Source organism: Elephantulus edwardii, unplaced genomic scaffold, assembly GCF_000299155.1.
Source record: "Elephantulus edwardii isolate Elephantulus edwardi_28Jun2011 unplaced genomic scaffold, EleEdw1.0 scaffold00222, whole genome shotgun sequence".
Classification (NCBI taxonomy): Eukaryota; Metazoa; Chordata; class Mammalia; order Macroscelidea; family Macroscelididae; genus Elephantulus; species Elephantulus edwardii.
In genome coordinates this window covers 1,929,439-1,955,379 of record NW_006399972.1, presented here as the reverse complement: position 1 = coordinate 1,955,379, position 25,941 = coordinate 1,929,439, and the positions used below count along the sequence as shown (strand labels likewise).

At 40.1% G+C, this 25,941-nt stretch overlaps 1 protein-coding gene across 1 annotated transcript in view; it reads right to left on the bottom strand.

Annotated features, from left to right (window-relative positions):
• Window positions 1-747: 747 nt before the first annotated feature.
• The window catches only part of BEND4 (BEN domain containing 4), a 45,696-nt gene continuing 20,502 nt past the window's right edge, over window positions 748-25,941 (bottom strand). Inside the window, exons 3-5 of the mRNA XM_006898177.1 lie at window positions 13,365-13,456; window positions 5,087-5,327; window positions 748-965 (exon numbers count right to left, since the gene is read on the bottom strand). Of these exons, the coding sequence (XP_006898239.1) occupies window positions 748-965; window positions 5,087-5,327; window positions 13,365-13,456 (551 nt within the window). The remainder of the gene's footprint in view (window positions 966-5,086; window positions 5,328-13,364; window positions 13,457-25,941) is intronic.

Sequence of the window (25,941 nt, the reverse complement as noted above, 5' to 3'; positions counted from 1 at the left end):
CTCGTCATGGTCCGCAGAGGTGGCCTCTGTTCTCTGGTTTCTAATAACACTGATAAATGCCAACTTACAGAGAGCCCATGTGACACACTAAGCCTGACCCACAGGGGTTTCCAAGCTATAATCTTGGAGGATTGCTCCTGTGAAGCCTCCAAGTAGGTGTGAACTGCCAATCTTTCAGCTCGCAGCTGAGGGCTTCACCATTGTGCCACCAGGGTTTCCAATAATAAGCCTTGCTAGTATAGAGACTGTATACGTCACCTCTCCTATGTCTTCGCTTCAAATCTTTGGGAAAGAGAAAAGTAAGTTATCTGAATTAAAACCAGAGAACATTTGTTCTCCGTGCCTTAAACAATCTGTTTTGTTACCTTCTCCCATGGACACAAACATTAAAGAACCCACCCCTCCTTGGGCACCAGCTTTGTTCAGAAAGCAGGACTCACCCGGAAGATTTCAGAGATGTTACCTACCTTTTCACTCTCATCATCTATTAATCATTTCTAATGATTTGTAGTTTTTGCTTCTTACAATATCCTGAAAAGTCTTTTGTAGGCACCACAGACTTCCCAAACAACCCTAAAATGGATTTCTATTTGGGAAGTGTAGTACTAGTAGGTCAAGAGAGTTAAAGTTTGGAGTGTTTCAATTGCAACAGAATGACATGCTTTGGACTCTAAAGTGATGTTAACAGGACATTCACAATTGGAACTCTTGGGAGGACCAGCTGCTACAGTAGAAGGATTTTGTCCACTAATCCCCAGACCCATCCTGGGAGCTTTTATTGAAGACTTCATCCTGCGAAGCCTGGTGATCTATCCCGTCGTAGAATGAGCCGCCATTGTGCAGGAAGGTCCCCACGGCCCGGCCCTGTCGGGCATGACCCACTGCATCGCTGAACACTTTGTTAATCTGCTCCTCCGAGGGCATCCACCAATCGGGGTTGGAGGTACAGTGCATCCTAATGAATTCTGTGGAATATACACAACAATAAAAAAGAGAAAGACAGAAACAGCTGGTTTTTGTAGAAAATAACAAGAGAGACTGCTTATATTTAAGCAAAAGCTCTAAAGGAAAGCTTTATGGGAAGTCTGATGTAATGCCATGATGATGTAACTCATTAGACCTGACTTATTCCACATGTTATGTTGTTCTTGTGGATAAAGCAAAACTCAAGTAAGTGAGGCCTTGATCCCTCTAAGAAATATTTCTGCTGAAATGAAATTAATTAATTTCTAAACCACACTACCCACCACGTATATTACGGAGTACATTTAAAACTGTATGGTTTGAACCCACATTATCTGTTCTTCACTACTGCTAAAAGCAAGTATACTACCAGTCTAGTATTCTTTAATCTGCTATCAGCCTGAAGATAAAACCAATGTCGCAGTATGTGGGACAGTGTCTCTGTGCTAGCTCAGAAAATCTTTCCACAGTCTTAAAACCTTGCAACACAGGAAATGTTTATTTTTATGTGTTGCAGCTATGCAAGCCCTGACAAATATTTTTAAATGGGATTTCCTGTAAACATTTAATTTCATCAGAAGAGCGATTGGCATGACTCAAGGAGTAAATGTATAAAAAGTGTGATGTATTTTATTTGTGTTTGCATATGTGTATATACTATACATATGTACATACATACACACACATGCACACCCCCCCCCCCCGTGGCTACCAGGAAACAAACAAGGTTTCCTTCAGATCAAGCTCAAATTAACCCTTACTCTATTTTCCAAGGGGTAGGGCACATAGGTAATTCTAAAGTAGCAATTATTTTAAAATGAATATTTGCTGACTGAAGTAAGCATTTGGGAAAAAAGTTGTAAGTTAAGATGGGGTTTTTATTAAAACGTAATTTACGCACAATATAATGTAAAAGCTCTGGCTATAGGATATGAAGTTTGATGTTTTCAAATGCATGGAGAAGCTGACACTTTAAACAACTTAAATGAGAAGAAACAAAGCAAAACCCTTCATGATTTGAGCTGCGCACATCTAGGTAGAGTCTGGTTTCTAGGGAGACAGCAGGTCATCATTAAGCGTTTGGCATTCTCTTAAATATTTTGCCTCATCTTGTTCCCAGGGCTGGTTACCCTTCTGTGCAAAAGAACCATGCTTACTCATCTCCTCACTCTGTAAAATTGTCAGGAAAAAGGTGGCTAATTCCAAGACGCAGATCTGAGAAACACTGAAGGATAATCCTCAAATGTAGGTGAGGGTGGTCAGAATCTCATGAAGGCAGGAAGGACGATTCTGGAACCTCTGAGTTGACCTACTTAGCCCCTCTCCCTGATTTTTCTTTTGTTTACATGCTAGTCTTAATTGTCCTCAAATCATCTTGAGCCAGACTATGAGCCCCAGAAGACAAGGATTCGGTTTTCTATACCTTTTTTGTCTTCCTCTCATCCCTAGTATTTAATAGCCCATCCTTAAGTAACTTTCTTCTCTCAGCATTCCCTCTCACTGAAGAAAAAAAAAGACTAAAATGACCAGTAAAGGGAAATAAAGGCTCATGATTGAGTGTAAAAGCATCTATCCTGCAAGACAATGGCGCCATCTTGATTCTGCCCAAGTGTGCCGGTCTGTGCCCTGCCTTTCCTCATCTCTTTCATCACAGTCATGATCATGACAGGATTTCTCTGGTTTTGTAACAAAGATTATTGAGAGCTCAGAGTAGAGTTCATGCTGCTATATAAAAACATGAAGCATTATCACAGACCCTCTTTCCTCTAGAGTCAAACCACTTTAGGAAGCAGTTTAGAGTCTGGAATTTGATTCCATTTCCCATAGCACCCTGTCTTCCATCACTAGAATCTCCAAAATCTGAGAGTTTCCTTGGCCTTTCTCGTCTTGCCCGTTTTCTTGGCGTTTCTCGTCTTGCCCACTATAGCAGGGACATCCACCTGGGAGTCTTTAGACCTGACAATCAGAGTGCCATGTTACCTAAATCTCTATGGAAAGAATCAAATCTAGTCTACAGGAAGGTCCAAGGATCTCAACCTTCAGGATAAAAATTTCAACACTCTTAACAAGCTGCCCTACAACACACAAACCCACCATTTCTTGTGTATGCATTCTCTTCCACAAGGGAGGAAGCCAGTAGGTTGTAAATGAGAAAGCAATGGGTGAATGTAGTCTCCAGGTAGGCAGCCTGAACGGCATCTGCGTGATGGGATGTTGGGCCCAGCAATGTCCTCAGCACAGCAACAGTGGTGTGTGGGAGGCATTTTTGTCACCGTTTCACCGACTTGCTGGTTAAAATGTTAACATACTTAATCAGAACTTCTGGAAAGGCAAGCCACTGTGGGACTCCTTATCTTATCATCCTTGTGAGCCTAAGGACAGCGTCCCCAAGTACACAGTGGATGCCCTCCGTAAAGTCTCCAAGCTCCCTACTGCCTCTTGGTGAGTTACTCCATTATCTTCTATCTTGTGTTAAGATGGAACCTAGAAATTTTGATCATCTAACACTTTGAGTGAGTAGGATTTTCAGACCAGCCAAGATGGAGTTCTTTTAAGCACCTGCTTTTAGTTAACATTCATTTCAGCTGGTTTTCTCCGTATGGGCCACTTGCCTCAGGATCATCTGAAGTATGTATGTGTAGCAACTCTGTGTGTGTGTGTGTGTGTGTGTGTGAGAGAGAGAGAGAGAGCGAGAGAGAGAGAGCAGAATGCGCGCAATATATGACCACCCTCCCTAGACCTACTGCCTCAGATTGTCTGGGAAAGAGTATGGAGAACCTAGGCTGTTGGGAGATACTACAAGTAGCTTTGCTGGTATGGTGTGTTATCTGTCATGCTGCTGGCCAAAAGGCCAAGTGTTCATTTACTAGCTGCTCCTTGGAAGAAAGAGGGGCAGTTTCCTCTTGAACATTTTTTAGAGCCATCGGAAATCCACTGGAGAGCCCCTATGAGTTGGATTCGAGGAACAGATACCATACATGTGCCTTAGACATGGGTAGTGTCGCAAATATATGTGTGAAGATCACTGCAGGGATGTAAAGAGGACTCTCTCCTTTCTGATAAACAAGGCTATATGAGTGACCACGTTTTTCATTTTCTCATAAGGAAACATTCTGATCCCTGTCCAGAGCAAATCAATATTAAGTCTTGCCAGCTGATAAAACTGCTATTGAACCAGAGAGGTTAATATTTGAGCTTTCTGCTATGGGTTTTCAAGTGTGAATGGTGTTTTTGCTGACACTCTAATGTTCTACTTGTACTGTTTCTTGCATCTGGTGAATTAACTGGCCATCTCTCATTTTTCTTCTCCACTCTGGCCCTCAAATAGAATGAATACAAGTAGTCACTTGTTAATAGTGATGAAATAGCACTACCTCAATAGTATTTGAATACAGAATTTCCTTTCTTAACTAATGAAAGACAGATTTGCTGGGCAAGATTTACATACCTGAGGCACTAAGGAAGATGAAATTCTAAACAGACTGACAGAATTAGTTAGAAGTATTCTTAAGAAAGTAGTTAGAAAGGAGTGCAGAGTAGAATGGGAAATGGGATATTTGACCAAATAGTATGTAATCACTGTCGCTGAGTTGATTCGGACTCACAGCGACTCTACAGGACCGGGTAGAACTGGGGTCTCCAAAGCTGTAAATCTTTTTAGGAGGAGACTACCCTTTCTCCTTCAGAGCAGTCGAAGGGTTCAAACCACTGACATTCACTAGCAGCTGACCATTCAACCACCACACCACCTTGGCTTCTTAAACACTATAGATCTATTTTAAATCCCACATCTATCCTTGTCCTATGCATTCCCCGATCTTCTACTTTTGCAGAAGGCAGCCTTCTCTGGTGGCGATGGAAATCTGATTTTAAAGTGTGAAACATGAGGTGTTATGTAATGTTTATGTACCATTAAGTGAGAACACCAAGGCTCAAGCAAAGGGAGAATTCTGAAAGAGCTTCTCAATGCCAAGTGAATGGGCCACATGAAGCCTAAAAGGTCGCAGCAGGGGGAAAGAAAAAGAAAAATACAGTAAGGCTGAACACTTGGACGCGGGGAGCCACAGCCCATGCGGTGAAATGAGATCACAGATGGCGGACGCTGAGTGGAAGGATGCAGTACCTCGAAGGCATGTTACTTTAACTGGATCCAGAGGGCGTCTTTCAGGACCTGTCTCTCCTGACTGCACTGACCTTTTCCTTTTCCCAAGGCCGCAAGAGTACTTAAGCTCATCGGTTGTGAAAACAAATCTGATGAGATAGCGAAGGAGCCGTCTGCCATCTTTCTTAGAAGAGTTTACCGCCTCGTCCCACTGCTTGCTTGTTATGTAGACTGGATAGTTGTTCAGCAGCTGCTTGCTCCCCTGGAAAAAGCAAAAGGTTTTTCTCATTACCTACTTAGCCAGGCAGCCAGCCAGCCGCCGAGGCAATCTCCATTTCAAAGGCAGACATGCTTTTTAACCAGGTAGTGAGGCTGACAATGAACCAGGTAGAGAAGAACACCAGTAATTGCTCATGCTCAGAGTGGGCACTTTTCAAATTACATTTGCATTTTCTATAACAAGAGCCAATGAGGTATAATGAACACCTTTGAAAGAGGAGCTATTTATAACTTGCTTTTTAACAGGTAGGTTAAAATGTGTCAAGATCCAATGACAGGGAACACTATTTAAATATAACCTGTAACTTTCCTTTTCAATCTATTAAAATATGCAAAAAAATGACTTTGAAGAGTGTGATCAAACAGGTCTCTTCAACCTTTGGTTGGCAGGTAAGTACTCTGAGAAATGGTGCTGGTGGTCTATTTTCATCAGGTAGAGCTGCGGTTGAACATACTTAACATCAGATAGCCCAGTGCATTACAGAGAAAACATAAAAAATTTAAAAAGGAGGAATGGTGGAAGCGAAAAAAAAAATTAATAGTAATTCAAAACATGTTTCCTCAAATTACAGCTTCGGCAAATGTCACCGTGTCAACCCCATTTTTTTCTTTACTTTTCACCTTCATAATTTATGTCTGCCATAAAACTCCCAGGCTAAACAGCGGCAGTGGGACTAATTATGGGAATTTCTGTAACATTTATAAGCCATGTTTAGTCAATTGCACCTACACAACCATTACTTTAGTTCTGGTTGTCCATAAAATTCTACAGTCCAGGACAAACTAATTAACCCATGATCTCAGTTTTAATGTACTCTTTCCCCAGTAATTAAGGTGTACAAAATAAAGAAGAGAAAAACTCATTCCGTTATACAACTCTGCAAATTTACTACAGGTTATAAATTTGGCACTGTTTGGGTCTGACAGGATTTTATTAAAAGAAAAAAAAACCGTTCTGATCAGTTAAGCACTGAGATGGGTGAATGGCAGAGGAGCCAACAGGAAAGAGGCAGCCAGACTTGGCTATGAGTGATCACATGTGGAAATACACACCTGGACCACCCTTTTCACATTGCAAACGTGTGACTTTGTTTCCTTTGTAAGAGAGGTAGATGAACTTTTTTTTAAAATTGTGCACAGAATTTACAGTCTCACTCTACGTTTGAACTGAATTGTGGTTACTAGATGTGCTTCTTGAACTACTTTACCTTATCAGACCCAAGTTTCTCCACACGTGAAATGAGAAGAACCAGATAATCATAGGTTTAAGATGTGACTATATGATTCTGTATTGGAAATGATCAAATGATGGCTAGGGATAAGTCCCTGAATGGTTCCAAGGCTAAAACTTCATGGCTAGTCAAGAGGTAGGCTGTTTGAATCCACGGAGCCAACAATTTGCTTCTGAAATGTCACAGCCAAGCAAACCTTACAGTGCTCAGTTCTACTCTGTGCAGTTAGCCATGCCATAGCTAAATCGCAGCTAGCAATCCCAACAGCATTCACTGCTGTATTCCTAGAGCTTAGGACAGGGTTGTATGCAAGGGAGTAGGTAGGATGGAGGGACAGCGGCGGCCCAGAGAGAGTCCGAGGTTGCCGTTTCACGGCAGGAGGTGAGCGATGATGAAGGCATGACCTGAGTCTGTGGTAGTGAAGTTCGGGAAATAAGGATGAAAGATGTAGAATCAAAGTGGTCAGGCAACCAAGACAACAAGGAAAGCTCTGGGAGATGTCAGTCAAGCTAAGGAATACAGGGTGGGGGCAGGGAGGAGAAGGCTGGCAGCAGGGAACATAGTTATGTTACTTTCCATGTACAACTAACTGGGTTGATTTTCAAACTTCAGGAAGTCAGGTGGGGGGGTCTCAGGTATGTAGGATCCCCAGCCAGGTCATTTTAGCAGCATTGTTTAAGAGCAGTCTCTATTTTTAATATATCAAATTAAAAAAAAAAAACACCACCAAAAACTCCAGAAGAGTTATTATCCTTAAAACTACTAATTGTATCAGAAAGAAATTTTTGCACAAGAACTTGACTAGCAACGGTGGCCCTTTCATGAGCTGTACTGATTACCAAGCAGAGGCCCCAGCCCCAAGCACTCGGTAGCCCTGACCTATTTCTTCCCATAGGCAGTGGTGATACCCATGTAGTTACAGAGCAGGGTTAGGATTCGGCAGACAACGTGACTTCTCCAAATGTCAGCACCTTTCTTTAAAAAAAAAAAAAGAAAGAAAGAATTTCACCTTTTTGGCTTTTGGTGAGGGTCCATCTGTCTCCCTATCGGAAAAGCAGCTCACAAGGTTGATATTTTTATTTGCCTTATTGTATGCCATGCTCACATGGCCAAGAAGCGTGTCAGGTTCTGTACCCTGCTCATAGTCTACCATGTTGACAATGATAAAGATGAATGTTGTCACATTTATTACCAAAAAGAACATTTCAAGAACTGCCATGAAGTGATAGGATGATATCAATACTCATATAAGAAACCTGTTAATATAACTAATTCAAATAGATGCACTACCGTTAAAGCCAACAATGAAGAATCTGAGGATTTGTACCAACTCTGACAGTCTGAAATTGATTGAACATGAAATCACTAATAATTAGAGACTGGAGTTAAAAAACTGGAAACAAAGAATATGAATTCACAGTGAAAAAAATATGACCTTGGTGATAGAAATAAAGCTGGACATAGCATGATATGAATCTATACAACCTATGATTTACTCACCACAAATACCACTTTTTTTAGAAAAACACATAGGTGACTATACACATGGACTACCCCTGATAAAATACACATTGTACTGACTACATCTGTAGAAAGAATTTGTGGAGAAGTTCAATATCATTGCTCAGAATAAGGCCAGAGCTGACTGTGGTAATTACTCATATGCAAGTTCAAATTAGAGTTAAAGAAGATTAAAACAAGTACTCAAGAACCTCAATGAGATGGATTGACACAGTGACTGGGGTAATGGTGGCAGGTGTGTCAGAGCAGGGTCAGAGCTGTTGTATATAGGGTCACTATGAGACACAGGCGGCACTTACCACCACCACCACAAGAGCCAAAATATGACCATGAGTAAGTACAGCTGGGTGTTCCCTGGAGCTGAAGATAGTGAGACCTCATAAGCAGGAGTGGCATCCGTTTCTGAAATAGCTGGCCTCCAGAAACCCTATGAACTTGGAGAAACTAGCAAAGTTTTACAAATGTTCAGGTCTTTCATAGGGTTGCTATGAGTTGTTTACAACGCAATGGCACTTAACAACAACAACATCAGGAGGGACCAGTTTTGGAAAAAGACATCCAAAAGGATGTGTGGGTCAGAAAAGAAGAGGAAGACCCTCAATGAGATGGACCAACACAAAGACAACAATTGTCACAGCAGAGATTGAGAGGATGACCCAGCACTGGCAAGACTTTGTTCTACCGCACATTGTTATGAGTCAGAATGGGTTCAACAGTATCTCACAACAGCAACAATACATCTTACCTCAATTTAGAAACCATCACAAAAATAGATTTGTCACACTGAACACTAATGACTAAAGACCAGGTGAGTTTGTGGGATAACATCAAGGACTTTCTAAGCCAAGAAAGCAACAGGTCATTACAGGAAAGAAAAAGACAAAAAATGGATGTGAAAAGAGACTCTAACAACTGTTCTTGAATGTAGAGACACTAAAGTAAGAGGAAGAAAAGATAAGACAGCTAAACAGAATATGACAAAGGGCAGTTCGAGAAGACAAAGCGAAATTATTATATGAAATGTGCAAAGACCTAGAGTTAGAAAACCAAAAGGGAAGAACCCACTTGACAATTCTCAAGCTAAAGAACAGAAGAAAATATTCAAATCTTAAGTTGTAAATCTGAAGGGCTATTTGGACTGAAGGATTATTGAAGGAAAATACTGAATAACTCAAGAAACATCAAAAGATAGGAATACAGAGAGTCACTGTGCCAAAAAAGAATTAGTCTACATGGAACCATTTCAGGAAGCAGCATATGATCAAGAGCCAATAGTAATGGACAAAGAAGTCCAAGCTTTATTGGAGGCACCGAAGAAAAATAAGGACCCATCAGTTGTCTGAAGACAGCTTCCTGGCCAACCTGTGGAAGAGATCCCATTCCAAACAACAACGATACAAGAATATCATTAATATCATAGACACATAAAATCTTGACAAATATTATTTAAAAATAGCTGGATCAGTATATCCACAAGGAATTTCCAAAAACTCAAGCTGGATTCCAAAGAAATCAAGGAGTGAGGGACATCATTATGTTATTAATGTCAGATGGATCTTTGTTTTATTGAACTATGCAAAGGCACCCAACTGTGTAGACGGTAATAAATTTTAAGTAACAATGAGAAAAATTAAACTTCCAGGACACTTGATTGTGTCCATGCAAAACCTGTACATGGATCATTAATTATTTGGACAGAACAAGGAGAAAATGTATGGTTTCAAATTAGAAAAGGTGAAAGGTCAGGGTTGGCTTGGGTCCACTCACTATACCTATTCAATATGTGTGTTAAGCAAACAAACAATTGGACTTTATGAAAAAGAATGAGGCATCAGGATTGGAAGAAGATTCATTACAACCTGAAATATGCAGATGACACAGCATTGGCTACTGTCAGTGAAAAGGACTTGAAACTCTTATGCAAGAAGATAAAAAATGATAATATTTATTACAGATTATATATCAAAGTAAACAAAAATCCTTACAACTGGAGCAAAAGCAAATGACAAATGGAGAAAGGACTGGAGTTGTTGATGATCTCATTTTACTTGACTCTTCAAAGGACATATGTGATAGCAGCAGCAGCTAAGGACTCAAATGATATACTGACTATACTGGGCAGATGTGTTAACCACCACTTAAAAGGTCTAAGGAGCAAGAACAGATGTTTAAAGACTAAGGTGAGCCTGACCCAAGCCGTGGTGTTGTCAGCTGCTTCATATGCATGTCAAAGTCAGACAGTGAGGAAGACTGAAGAAGAATTGATGCCTTTGAACTGTGTTGTGGAAGAATACTGTAAATGTGGGTAGTAATTCAAAAGAATACACAAAGAATTCTCTAGTCCCTCTAGAGAACACTTTTATTATTCATCACCACCATTATTACTGTACTGTTTTTATTGTCATTTCAGGCATTATCTCATTTTTATTATTTATCACAGTTTAACTATGTGAAAATAGAATTATAAATCTCACCCATAACTCAAAAGAGCATTCTGGGTTGTATTTTAGGCTGCAAACAGCCTTTCCCTCTTTGTTTTCTTTGTTCTTTGGGAAAATTTCCTCCAAATAGTATATCTACATTCTAGGAGGACAGCTGAGCCCTTCTGTATATGAGGAGATAGTGTGAAAGATTTGAGAAACCTCTTGTCTTGAATTGTCCACTCCTAATCATGACAATTTCCATCCCAAAACAGATATCTCTCCAATTTTTAGGGACACAGTGTAGTATCACAGGCTGAGGTTTGGAACAGGGGCTGGGTTCCCAGTTGTGCTCCTTTGAGTTATGAGGCTTAGGTTTTAACTTTCTTGATAAATGGGCAGAGAACTCTTCACTTTCCAGATAAGATCACAAACTTGAAGGAAAGCAGTTTTAAAAACTATCGAATATGAAATATTTTTTTAAAAAAATAACCTTACTACTTTCTTTTTTAAGGTACATAAGTGTGCCTGGATATATACATTGTTCTTCTAATTAGGTGCCCATGAGTTGGAAAAGGGGTCCCTGGACTGGACAGTGTGGGGCCTTGTGAAGAGCATTCATGAGTAATGAAGGTGAAGACAGATTCCTGGGGGTGAAAAAGCCAAGGAAGTCTTATTTTCAGGATAGAAAAGCTGAACTATGTTTGCAACTAGTGCTGAGGGGGAAATACATGCAAGACACAAGGAATAAACTGATGGCACAAAGTTGAAGGAGAAGAGCAGAGCTGACTTGTCACTGGTCAAGGGAAGAGACACCACTCAGTACTGGGGAGAGTCTTAAAGACAGAAATAAATGTGAAGGCAAATGGGTAGGCGTAAATTCAACTTGGTGTTTCTTTCTAAATTCAAGAGAAGGAAGACAGTGGCAATAGGAGTGGACAATGGGTAGAGAAATGGACTAGATTTTAAAGAACTCTTTAGAAAACAGTCTATTTCTCCAACCTCTGTCCATTGTAATCCCACTACTCTCCTTCTCTTTAACTCAGCTAGAAAGAAACACTAGCTCCTCTAGGTTAAAGGGAGATCTAGTGGCCTAGTGGTCAAGAAGTTGTACTGCCAACCTAAGAGCCGGTGGTTCAAATCCACCAGCCACTCAAATGGGGAAAACATGAGCAATCTCCTCCTCTGAGATTCACAGCCTCTGAAAACCCACTGGAGGGGTCAGCTATGATTCAGTTCTGACTGAACGGCAATGAGAAATAAGGTTCTAAGAAAAAGACGCAACAAGAACTGAATCTCTGATCACACTTAAAGGTGACAGGTTTACAGACCATACCAGATTGACTAAATAGTTTTCATTTGCTGGTTTCTGACGTGACGAAAGCACTGCTGTCTTACGTTTCTTTAGAATGATATGGGGCAAGCACATAGTCACAGTTATTAATACAGTGGTTAATATAGGGTGTTTTAAAATTAGATACAGAGCTGTCAATGGATATTCAACCACAAGATGATCGAAGGTCAACGTCCTATCAAATTAGTATGAAAAACTTACCCAGCCAAATGAACACAATTTACCCACTTAAACAGAACATTACTTACAATGATAAATGAATAAAAGACTGATGTTGTCAATGATTACATTTTACTTGTATCCATAATCAACACCCATGGGCAGCAGCAGTCAAAAACTCAAAAGATGTAATTCAAATTTTATAAATAAACTAGTAGCAAATAAAAGAAAAATCCTAAAACTCAAAAGACATACTGCATTGGGAAAATCTGCCATCAAAGACCTCTTTAAAGTATTAAAGAACAAGGATCCTTGCTTAAAGGATCCATCCAGCTTAAAGTGTACCTGATCCAAGCCACAGCCTTTTCAACTGCTTCTTATACATCTAAAAGTTGGACAATGAATAAAGATGATTAAAAAAAAAAGAGTTGATGACTTTGAACTGTGGTGTTGGCAAGGAGTACTGAATATCTTATGGACTGTCACTTCTTGGTGGAAGTGCAGTCAGGGGGTGCTCCTTGGATGGTGAAGCTTCATCACACATACTTTGGGTATGCTGTCAAGGCGGACCAGTTCGTGATGAAAGACATTGTGTTGGGAAAGGTGGGAGGTCAGAAAAAGAGAGGAAGATCAACAAAATAGACTGACTCGCGGTGACTTTAACAATGAGCTGGATTATGCTGTAAAGTGTAAGTATAGGGCAGGACAGAGCAAGATCTGTTGCTCATAGGGTTGGTATGAGTCACAGTCAACGTGACAGAATATAACAACAACAACATCCATCATTATGGATAAGATTATCATGTGCAGTAAGACAGAGTAAAATTGCTCCTGCCACTAACTTTAGGTTCTAAAGCCCAAGATGGAAATAGGGTGTATTCAAAACCATGTTTAAACTATCATACCATTATTATTCAAGCAGGCCACTTCCCCTATGCATTTCAAGAAACTGTGATTTCTCCCACTTAGGACTGGAGGAAGAGACTGGTGTGTGCTCAAGGTCCCTGATGTCTAGAAAAAAACACAAATCTAAACATGTGAAAATCCCACTCAATGTGTCAGACACACTACAGTGAGGAACCTTCTGGAACACTGATCTTGCCTGAGGGAACATCAAGCTGGTGTCTCCTGTTTTAACACCCGTCTGTGCCCCAAAATGGTGGAACAGTTGTCCATACTACTTAAATTGCTTTCTTTTCAGGGTGCAGAGTAGAATCTTTCAGTTAAATGCAATGATCTTCCTCCATAGTATAGAAATGTACAGGTAATGGGTTCATACGTGAACAACAGAAATTCTAAGTGGAACAACATTTATTGTCTTCTGAGAGACTTACCTCGGTGGGCTGATCAGCTGACTGTGGTATCATTAGCTGGTTGTGGTACTGAAGGACTGTCTTCAAGTAATCTAAAACAGTCTGGCAGGGCACTGGGTGGAATAAATGATAACAATTAGCTACCCCACATTGAAAAGAAAAGAAATGTTTGTTGTTACATACCATTGAATCAGAATCAACTCCTAGCTGACCCTCTAGTGGGTCTTCAGAAGCAGTAAATCGCATGGGAAGAGACTGTGCATCTTTCTCCTGCAGAGCAGCTGGTGAATTCGAACTGCATGCCTTTGGGTTGGCAGCACAACGTAGGGCTAAAAATATTTTTATACAAACTTTTTTTTAAAAAAGCATTTATTTTTCCAAAGGAAAATAGATTCTTCTTTCATTTGACATCCGTAGTTATTTCAGTTTGTAAATCCAGAACAGATGCTATGGTTTGGGGAAAATTTTTAGGTTTTTCATAGGCTCAGCACAATTTACTGAGAATTTTCAAGTTAAAAATGATCTTAAGAGGAATTCAGGCCAACAATAATGATCATAAATAGCTCACAGAAAAGACATGACTTGCCTTTGACTCATGTCAAAGCACCTGACTCTTCTGTTGAAAATCAAGGAACTGGTGGCATAGTGGGTAAAGGAGTTGTGTTCCCAACCCAAAAGCAGGTGGTTCGAATCCACCAGCAGTTCCAATGGGAGAAAGATGGGCGATCTCTTGTGCAATTTAAAGCCTCTGAAAATCTGCGGAAGGGTTGCTAGGAGTTGGTTCTGACTTGACAGCACATAACAGCAACAGTGTTTAACCAATAATTGAGTCTCGGCCTCTCTCACCAACTTTCTCCCCTGGAGCGGCTGGTGTATTTGAACTGCCAGAAGGGCACAACCTTTGGATTAGCAGTGCAACTCTCTGATTTGTATAGTATTAATTTTTAATGGTAGGTTCATTCTTAAACTCTTTAGTAAGCAGGAGTCCTATGCAGTTCAGACCTGCCTGCTAATATGAATATTTATGGACACAATGTCTTTTTCTCTCCCCTCCCAAATGGTCCAAATAGCTGATTTGGCTATTCCATTATATTTCATTAATAAATACACTTTTTAATGGTGGTACAATATATATAATCAATGTCACCGAAGCAGACACTTAAAAAGTTAAACACACATCTTTGGTTTTTCCCCCCAACTTACCCATGCTCTTTTAAGACATGTTGGACATATACGAAAACCCCAACCCACAGGCACTGGGGTTGATTCTGAGTTGTGGAAACACTCCATCTAGTTTCCAAGGTGGTAACCTTGCCTCAGAAGCAGCCTGCATCACACTGCAAAGGGGCTAGTGGGTTGAACCTCATCACAGCCTTGCCACACAAAGCACTACTGCCACCAAGGATCCTTATATAACACAGGACCACAAACTCGTAACTCCACTGCTGGCAACCCTCCACTGGGTTTCCAAGGTTTTAAGTCTCAGAGGGGAGAGGCTGCTTTCTCTTTCTCCTGAGGAATGGCTGGCGGGCCCAAATTGCAGAACGTTCAGTTTGCAGTCATTTCCCCCATTCTGGTGGCTGAGTGGTGAGAACCTACACTGCAACCCCAAAGGCATGCTGTTCAAATCCATTAACTGCTCTGCAGGAGCCGGGCGGGCAATCTCCTCACATGTGATTTACTACCTGATTTTGCACTGGAGGGTCAGCTATGGCACACAACAGCAGTATGCCATCAAGGCTCCTTATAACACACACACACACACACACACACACACACACACACACACTTGGCAATGTAATAATTTTTAAGCATTTAATTCAATGACTATAATTATATTCTCATATTCTGAAACCAATGTCACTATTTCAAAAAACCTACTTTTTTATCACCCCTAAACAGAAACTCTATTAACAGAAGCTCATTAAGCCTAATATCCCTTTTCCTCCTCCCTCTGACCCTGATGACCTCAACTTGGTTTCTAAGAATTTATCTATTTTAGGTATTTTACTTATTTTTTCCTCTCTCATTGCAGTTGAATCAAAGCCAACTCATACCAGACCCTCCACTGGTTTTCTGAGGCTGTAAAGATCACAGGAGGAAACTGCCTATCTTTATCCCAAGAAACTGCTGGTGAATTGGAACCACCAGAGCAGCTCAGCCTTTGAGTTACTGTCATAACTGCCTATGGACTACAGGCCACAAGAGCTCCCTTTCATGTAAGTGGAATCATGCAATTGCTGTCTTTTAGCATCTGGCTTATTTCACTGAGTATAGCAGTTTTAAGATTGGCTCACGAATTAGTATCAGAACTTCATTTCACTCTATGACTGAACAATATTACATTTTACATATATACCATATAACTTGTCTATTCATCTGCTGATGGATACTTAGGGTGTTTGCATCTTTTGGCTGCTGTGAATAATGTTTCAATGAACACTGGTAACACTGCATGGTTCAATATCAGGAGAGGAGTGAGTCAGGGATGCAACCTGTTCCCGTATTTTTTTTAATCTATATGCAGTACAGATCATTCAAGAGGCTAGGCTTTATGAGGAGGAGTATAGCATCAGGATTAGAGGAAGACTCATCATCGACCTATGTTATGCAGATGACACAATCTTGCTTGCTGAAACTGAGGAAGACCTGAAGCACTTGCTGCAGGACTGTACTCTTCAAAATGGATTGAAGCTTAATATCAAGAAGGCAAAGATTCTCACCACTGGGCCGACTGGCAGCACCACGACAGATGGAGAAGAGACTGAAGCTGTTAACAATTACACCTTGCTTGGCTCCACAAGCTACACTCTTGGCACAAGCAGGCAGGAAATCAAGAGATAAATTGTACTGGAAATATATGCTGTCAGAGACCTCTTCAGAGCACTGAGATGCAATGATGCTAGTCTAGAGACTAAGATTTGCCTGATCCAGGCCATGGTCTTTACAATTACTTGCTATGTATAAAAAGATGAACAATGACTAAGGATGAAAGAATAAGAATTGATGTCTTTGAGTTGTGGTGGTGGAGAAGAGTCTTGAACCTACCACTGACAGCCAAGAAAACAAATAGGCTTGTCTTGGAGAGGGTGAAACCAAGTTTCTTCTTGGGGGCTAGGATTTTGAAGTTCCATCTCATATACTTTGAATACAAGGCCAGGAGGAGCCAGTCCTTAGAGACATGCTTCAGGCTTGGAAGAGTGGAGGGACAGTGCAGGAGAGGAAGATCCCAGATGAGATGGAGTGATGCACTAATTGGGGCAATGGGGGTAGGTGTGTCAGAGTCAGTCTTGTGACTGGCTCAGGATAGGGCAGGCTTCAGAGCTGTTGTACATAGGGTTGCTATGAGTTGCAGGCGACTCAATGGTACATAGCAACAACAAAAACAACATACACATATCCATTCAAGTCCCTGAACCTTAGAGATTCACTGAAAAATTATAAAAATATGAAACAGATGTTAATCCAATATAAAGCCTGGCTTTTTGTACCATTGTATAAATAGTTTTTATATTTTAGGATTTAAATTAGAGCCCTTTAATCAGGGACATTAATTGTCTTTAAAAAAATCTTGGTAGCTTAGTTAATAACCTAATTTATAAAGTCCTTTCCACTATCTATCTTAGCTATGTGTTTCCTTAAGATGTTTTTGTCACATTAAAGAAAATAATAAATATTTAACTGAAGCCCTAATTTTAAAGTATCACCACTAAGCTTTCTTCACTGTTTTTCTCACCACTTTTTTTTTAAAAGATAGCAAATAGAAGTTATCATCTTTATTCCCCTGCTAATAGCTTTGGTTTTTGAGGTGATATCACATTGTCATATAAATTAAAAAGCACATTGTCATCCTATGGACAAATGTGAATGATAGAAAAGAGAAGTAGGTTAGGAAATTTTTCTGCTTGCCAAAAAGTATTTCCTTAAATAACCACACTTTCTCATCTGTGCCTTATACACGTGTCATAGACCATCTTAAATAATCCTTTGACAATATCCTTGGGATTGAAAAACTATTTTCAGAAAAACCATACAAGTCCACCAGGAGAAGGCACACATATGTTGGTTTGCACTGGATCACCCAAAGTTTACACAATCTGTCAAGTCCTCTTCATTCCAGCCTATTAAAAGTCTTACCCACTTTACTGATGCCACAGTGAGTGATTTCTCTCTGCAGTGGGCAAGAGTTACAGGAAAAATCAGAGACTTGAGAAACGAGGAGAGACAGGTCTGCCTTGGAGACCTTTTCACTAAGCATGTGCCTTCTGGGACTCCATCTAACTGATATGTCCGAGTCTTCTCTAGAACAGACAATGATGATCCCAACAGCAAGCCATGTCCAGCACAATGGTTCCAATAAGATGTGCCTGCATAAGTTTCCCTGTTTTGCAAAGTGATATCTGGGCATAGCATGTATCTTGGATTTAGTTTGGATATTTTAGTAAAATATGTATATAATCATTGACTGATTTGGACTTGAAATGATTTGTTTTGATTCCTTACCAATACTTTAGAGTCAGGTTTATAAAGAATTTTTAAAAGAAAGTATAAAAATGCATACAGGGAAACACAGAAAAAAGATTATTCAGTATGACTTCTATCCTGTTCAAGATAATGATGCAAATAAAAGAAATTAGAAAAACCCCAAATTATTAATATTGAACAATGATAAATAAATATAGCCTTTGAAAACTGTGAAACACCTTTTATCTATCCAATATACATATGTTGGATTTGGCTAAAGGGCATCTGGGGGGAAAAAACCTGGCAGCAAGATTAAGGGTTGTTTTTATTATCCTTATATAAATCAGCATTGTCTTTTGTTTCTCTAAAAACTTTGCCAAACAAGTAAAGACAAGATACTAAATAGGAGACTATCTTTGGGAATCACATATCTGACAAGTATCTAAATACATCAATATATATCAGTTTAACAACAAAAAGACAGATCATCCAATCATAAAATGGGCAAGGAAATGGAACAGTCATTTCACTAAGGGCATTTACACACATGAAGAGATAATCAGTGTCATTAGCCATCAGAAAGATTAAATCCAAACCACAATGAGATACAAGTAGGACAGTGGTAAAAGTACTTTTGTTACCAGATAAGTCAGTGGCTCAAACTCACTAGATTCAACGAGGGAAAACAATATAGCAGTCTGCTTCAGTAAAGATTTAAAGCCTTAGAAATCTTATAAGCCCTTCTACTATGCCCTATAGAGTCACGATGAGTTGAAAGACTAAATAACCATTGTGAAAAATGAAGTCTTCATACATGGTAAAGTATGGATGGAGATGGAAGATTTTATGTTGGGTGAAATAAGTCAATTACAAGAGGGCAATCTGTACAACCTCACATACAAAGAGAAGAAAAGGAAAAGGTATAGAAAATTCGGAAGAGGCTAAGCATCATTGCCGATGTCTGATGCATCTTGGTTGAAAGCAGAGAATATCAGAAACAGGTTTACAGGTTTACTTGAGTTTTACTGACTATGCAAAGCCCTTCCACTGTATGGATACTAAACAGATACCGATAACATTATGAAAAAAAGGAAAATTTGGAACACTTAAATTGTATTCCTATGGAACCTGTACATAAAGCAAGAAGCAGTCATTCAAACAGAACAAGTGGAGACTGTTGTTAGGTGCCATAGGGCTGAGTACAACTCAGAGCAACCCTATCCTGAACCAACAGATTCTCATCCCTGTCCTGTGCCATTCTCATAATCTGTGACACATTTGAGCCCATTGCCGCAGTCAGTGTCAATCCACCTAAAAAGAGGGTCTTCCTCTCTTTTGTAATCCCTCCACCATCCCAAGTATGATGGATACGGAGTCTAAGTGGATACCACAGGGGAAGTCAGGAAAGGCATGCATCTGTGTGATATCCCTTCACCACACCTGTTCAATCTGTATGCTGAGAAAAAATTATGAAACACTGGAAAATAGGAAGAATAAAGTTGCATTAGAATTGGAGGAAGATGCAACAAGGTTATAGGTGACAACCTTGCTTAAAGAAAATGATGAAGATTTGAAGCACTTACAGAAGAAGATCAAAGACCTTGGCATATACCTCAATATGGAAAATTGAAAAATGGAAGACTTAAGAAGAACTGAATGATGGTGTTGTTGAAAAATATTGAATACACATGAGCTGCCAAAAGAATGAACAAATCTATCTTGGAAGAAGCAAGCCTGAGTGCTTCTCAGAAGCAATGATAATAAAACTGCATAATTTGGGCATGATATGAGGAAGGGATTGCTCCCTAGAGAAGGACGTGGTGTCTGGAAAAGTATTATCTGCCCTTTCGTTAAGCACTGAATTATGTTCCACAAGAGATATGGTGAAGTCCTCACTCTGGTTTTGTGAACGCTCTCTTGCTTGGAAATAAAATCCTCCAAGGGAGCTCTTGTGGCTTAATGGTAAGTAATTGTGCTGCAATTCTGAAGGCACATGGTTTGAATCCACCAGTTGCTCCGACAGAGAAAGATGGACAATCTCTTCCCATGTGATACCTTCCTCTGAAAACTCACTGGAGGATCAGCTATGGATTGGTTCCAACTTGATGGTAAACAACAAAAAGAGGATGTCATCAGTTTAACAACCGCTCATACTGGCACAACGTGAGTCCTAATCCAGTGTAAATTTCTATCTCACTCTCATTGTCACTAAGAGGATATAAATTGGGAGAAGAGAAACAGAGAGAAGATAACTGTTAAAAGGCAGATAACACAAGTAAATGTAGACCCAAGGAAAATGCCCTGGTAGCATAATGATTAAGCACTTGGTTGACAACTTGAAGGGTCAGCTGTTTGGACCCAGCAGCTGCAGTGTGGGAGAAAGATACAGCGGTTTTTCTTAAAGATAAAAAATAATCCATTGCCTTCAAGCATATTTTGACTTAATGTAACCTTACAGCATAAAGAAGGATTTTGCAGCCTTGAAAACTCTGTGGCAATTCTTCTCTATCTTACAGAGTCTCTGTGAACTGGAATTGGCTCAACAACAAGAATAACTAAAGAATGCCAAGGACCAAGGCTATTACAAAGCCTTGGGATGAGACTTGCAATGGATTTTTTCCTCAAAGCTCTCAGAAGGAATCAACATGACTGATTTTGAATATCTAGCCTAAAAACTGAAATGAAAACTTTCCTTTTTAAATACATCATTCAGTTTGTAGTGTTTTTGTTACAGCAGCTGTAGGAAATGATTGTTGTTGTTGTTGTTAAGTGCTGTGGAGTTGTAGGTGACTCATAGCAACCCTATGAATGAAAGGCCTAAACACTTGTATAACTTTCGTCCTTTCTCCAGGTTCATAGAGTTTCCGGAGGCAAGCTATTTAGGAAGTGGATGCCACTCCTGCTTCCAAGCTTGTTTTATTTGGGAAGCTCCACCAAACACTGTCCACCGTGGGTAACCATTATCGCATTTGACACATCAATGTCACAGTGTTCAGCTTCACAACAACCATGAGTTACCTCTGTACAGCAAATGGACAGACCAGGGCTATATGACCTAGAAGAATGTCTGACCAAAAACAATTAAAACCAGGCCATCCTAAGGTCCCCCCTGAATGGAGAGTCACAACACACTTAGCTCTCAGCCCTCGGCCTGCAGGTGTAGCCAAACATTTCAGTATTTTACAATTCCGGCATGTCCGAATGCTGGAGGACTCTGGGCCAGAGACCCCTAATTCATCTGGCAAGTCCCCTCTTTTGACACCCACTTGGGGCAAAAGAAAGCCACAAGAGCCCCGAGCATTCCATATGTGTCCCTCCGCAAGACATGAGAGGCCATCCTAAGGTCCAGCTTGAATGGAGACTCACAACACACCTTCCTTTTTAATATAACCTCCAATGGGGATTATAGCTCAGGAAAGGTTTGAAGGCTGCCTTCCCAGCCCTTTACATCACAAGCTTATAGGCAGCAGTACTAAACTGTGAGCAAGGCCAGCTAACTCACACATGTAATAAAACTGAATTTCACGTCCATTTACTGCCTGAGAGATGATAGCTGATTGGCTGGGAACAGATTCAGGCTGTCCCACCTGGAAGATAAGAACTGATGCACTGAACTACCAATGCTGACTATTTAGGAGATGTACACCACACCAAAAACAGAATCACGGAAAACCAATGATCCTCTGTTCTGTCAATCTATATTTGTGGCGCTGGGCTGAAATGTCTGGGTGAGGATATGACTCCTCTCAAGTGGGAAATAATAAGCCTTGGTTTCATGCACTATTTTCTGTGCTTCAGGCAAACACATGGCTCTCTTGGTCTCCAAGAGCAGAAAGAGAAAGAGTGAGGGTTTAGTGCAGCAAAACGGAAACAAGTTATACCCCAGAGGCCTTCAAAACTAATTGCCTACTAAAGCAAATTATAGATTTTAAGTAAAATGTCACTCGTACTGATGAAAAGCTATCACACCAATTGGTCAGATTTCATCCATCCTATTTTTATTGGTTATTTTATGGATTAATTATCCAGAAAAAAAAAATCAATGAATCTAGTAGATTTAATTGGGAAAAGAAATCAAGAACTAAAAATACCTGGAAGCAACTATCAATGCGAAAAAGGTGATTAAGGTACCTATAATGTATTGAATGTCAATATTATCATCGATAGTAATAATTTTGCCCACTATGTCAAAGAATTGAAAATGTCTATCACATAATCCTGGAGAGAACAAAATATCTAGTAGGTATAAAAAGGAAAGTAACATGATCTTTTGTGTTAAGAAATTAAGAATCAAAAGACCTAGCTATAAATACTCCACTAAATATCTAAAATATCTAAATCAATATACTAGTCTCAAAATCAGAGATGCCACAGCAGGTCAAGTTAGATGTACACAGACAAGTTCTTGAGAGAAAGTTAATGAAGAAAGGAGACATGAGAGGGAGGGAGGAAAATATGCAACAATGAATGAATGAAAACCCAACTTTTCTGTAACACACACACACACACACACACACGCGCGCGCGCGCTTTGGTAGCTTACAGGCAAGGAGCTGCACTGTAATCCCAAAAGAATGTAGTTCAAGGATGGACAATCTCCTCCCATATGAGTAACTGCTTCTGAAAATCTGCTGGAGGGTCAGCTATGGATCAAACTCAATGCTATGGTACACAATAACAAACATATATATGTGTGTACATATACATATGTGTACATATAGATACATATATCTATAAAGACATTATAAATGTATAACAGTTAAGTAACAAAAGACTCAGGAATTCATCTTAAAGAAATTCCTGGGTAGTTTAATTTAAAAAAAATGTACTGATTCTCTCTGACACTTATTAACTATGCAAACCTGGACAAATTACTTAGTCTTTCTATGCCTTAATTTTACCATTTGCAAAATAGACTAACCACTTACTCCAATGAGGATTAACTGATGAAAGGTACCCAATTAACACTGGGGAGTATAAGTTGTTGTTATTTTAAGACTAGCAGTGTGGGGAATTCCTTACAGAAACCACTTAAATGGCACTGTGAACTCTGCCACCTTCTCTGCTGTGCTGACTCAGCAACTGTTAAAGAAGACTCTTTGAAGGAAAACTGCTTCAATTTTGTCCATATTAAAGATAGTTTAAGCTGCTTGTTGTTAGGTGTCACTGAGTTGAGCACAACATAGCAACCCTATGAACAAAAGATCTGAACGTAGTCCTGTTCTGCGCCATCCTCACACTTCCTGACAGACAAGAATCCATTGCAGCAGTCACCATGTCAATCCACCTGGTTGATGGTCTTCCTTTCCTTTGCCGACCCTCCACCCTTCCCAACATCCCGTCCTTCTCTAAGGAAGAGACTCTCCTAGCAATATGTCCAAAGTATGTAAGGCGAAGCCTCATCATTCTTGTCTCCAAACAGCACTCTGGTTGCACCCTCTCCAAGACATAGCTGTTCTCTTGGCTGTCCATGGGATGTTCAGTGCTCTTCTCCAACACTACAGCTCAAAGACATCAATTCTTTTTCTGTCATTCTTATTCACTGTCCAGGTCTCAGACGTATAGCTACTAATTGAAAGACTATGGCTTGAATCAGATGCATTTTCATCCTGAAACTGTCATCACTACTCCCCAATAATTTGGAAAAGTCCCTAACTGCAGATTTTCCCAGTGCAATATGTCTCCTTACTTTCTGAGTGCTGGTACCAAGGGTGTTAAGGATGGATCCCAGCAAGATGAAGCTTTTGACAGTTTCAATCTCCTCTCCACCCAGCATGACACTGCCTATTGGTTCACTGGTAAGAAATCTTTTTTTTAGATATGGAGATGCAATCCATACTGAAGGCTGCATTCCTTGATCTTCTGCAACAAGTGCTTCCAGTTGCCTCACTTTCAGCAAGCTGTGTCATCTTCATAACATAGGTTATTTATGAGTCTTCCTCCAATATTGATCCCACATTCCTCTTCATAGAGTCCAGCTTCTCATATAATTTGCTATGCATATAGATAGAACAGGTATGGAGATAGAATACATTCCCAACACACTCTCTTCCCAATTCCAACCATGTAGTGCTCCCTGCTCCATGTGCACAACAGCCTCTTAATCCAGGTACAGGTTCCCCATGAGCACAATCAAGTGATCTGGGATTCCCATTCTTCTCAGTGTCAGATACAACTTGTCATGATCCACACAATCAAATGCCTTTGCAGAGTCAACAAAACACAAATGAACAAACATTCTTCTGGTATTTCTTACTTTAAGACAGGATCCATCCAACATCAGCAATGATATCCCCGGTGCCATGGCCTCTTCTAAAGTCTCCTTGAACTTCTGGAAATTCCCTAGCTATGGACTGTTCCAGCCATTTCTCAATGATCTTCAGGGGTATTTTGCTTGCATGTGGTATCAATGATACCATTTGATAATTTCCACATTCAGTTGGATCACCTTTCTTGGGAATAGGAACAAATACAGACCTCTTCCCATCTGTTGGCCAGACAGCCATCCTCCAAATTTCCTGGCATAGACTGGTGGGTGCATCCAAGGCTGCATCTGTTAACTGAAACAAGTCAATTGGTATCCAATTGATTCTTGGGCCTTATTTTTTGCCAATGCCTTTGATGCACTTTCCCCTTTCTCTTTCTTTACCATTGGTTTCTGTTCATATGGTACTTCTTGAAATTTTTCCATGTCAATCAATTCTTTCTGGTACAGTGACTGTGTATTCCTTCCATCTTCTTTTGATGCTTTTTGGGTTCTTAAATATTGCCCAAAGCATCTTTCAATATTGCAACAGGAGGCTTAAATTTGTTTTTCAGCTTGAGAAATACAGAGCAAGTTCTTCCCTTTTTATTCTCCAATTCCAGCTTTAGAGTTCCTAGATTTCTAAATTTCAATGCAGGCTTAATGCATTAAAACCTTGATTAGTTTTATCTTTTTTCATTCTTCTAGCAATATGTGTTACATAGTTCTTTTTTTTCCATAGTTCTTTTTAAAGGCTCAAAATGTGTATCTCAACATATTCCACAAACAATGTGAATGAAAACCATCTTATTATAAGAAAGTGTCATTCACACTGTCTTTGTAGGTATGCTCTTGAACTGCAAATATCTAGAAATAAAAGGTACTTTCATTATTAATAAGCCTGTAGGTGCATTTTTGTTCCCATTCCCAAGGAAACGGATCCAAAAGCATGTGGAAATTATAGAATTATATCATTACTATCACATACAATACTGCAGAGGGTTAAGGACTGCGGCCTTCAATATGGACTGAGGCTCAATGTCAAGAAGACAAAAATTCTCACCACTGGACCAATCGGTAGCATCAGGATGGATGGTGAAGAGATTGAGATTGTTCACAGATTCAGTTTACTTGGCTCCACGGTCAACACTCTTGGCACCAGTAGCCAGGAAAAAAAACCGTATTGCGATGGGAAAGTCTGCAGTTAGGGACCTCTCTAAAGTACTCAAGAGCAACGGTGTCTTCTCTGGAGACTAAGGTGCGCCTGATACAGGCCATGGTCTTTGCAATCACTTGTTATGCATCAGAGAGTTGGACAACGACTAGGGAGGATAGAAGGAGGACTGACGCCTTTGAGCTGTGGTGCTGGAGAAGAGTATTGAATGTACCATGGACTGCCAAGAAAACAAACAGATTCATCCTAGAGAGGGTTAAACCAGGCTACTCCTTGGAGGCAAGGATTCTGGGGCTTCGTCTGACATACTTTGGACATGTTGTAAGGAGAGACAGGTCTTTAGAGAGGGACATCATGCTGGGTAGAGTAGAGGGACAGCGCAGGAGGGGAAGACCCTCTATGAGGTGGATTGACTCAGTGACTGGGGTAATCGGGATGGGTGTGTCAGAGGCAATGAGACTGGCACAGGATAGAGCACGGTTTAGGGCTGTTGTACATAGGGTCGCTATGAGTCGCAAACGACTCGACGGCTCATAACAACAACATCACATACAAACACAATACTGCTGAAGATTATACAAAAAGGGCTAAAAGAGTACACTGGCAGAGCAGAAGTCCAAAAGCATTTAGAAGAGGCCATGCTCCAGGGATATGACTGCTGATGAATACCAAAAGAATGTCTGTTTATGTCTATTGACTATGCAAAGGCATTTGACT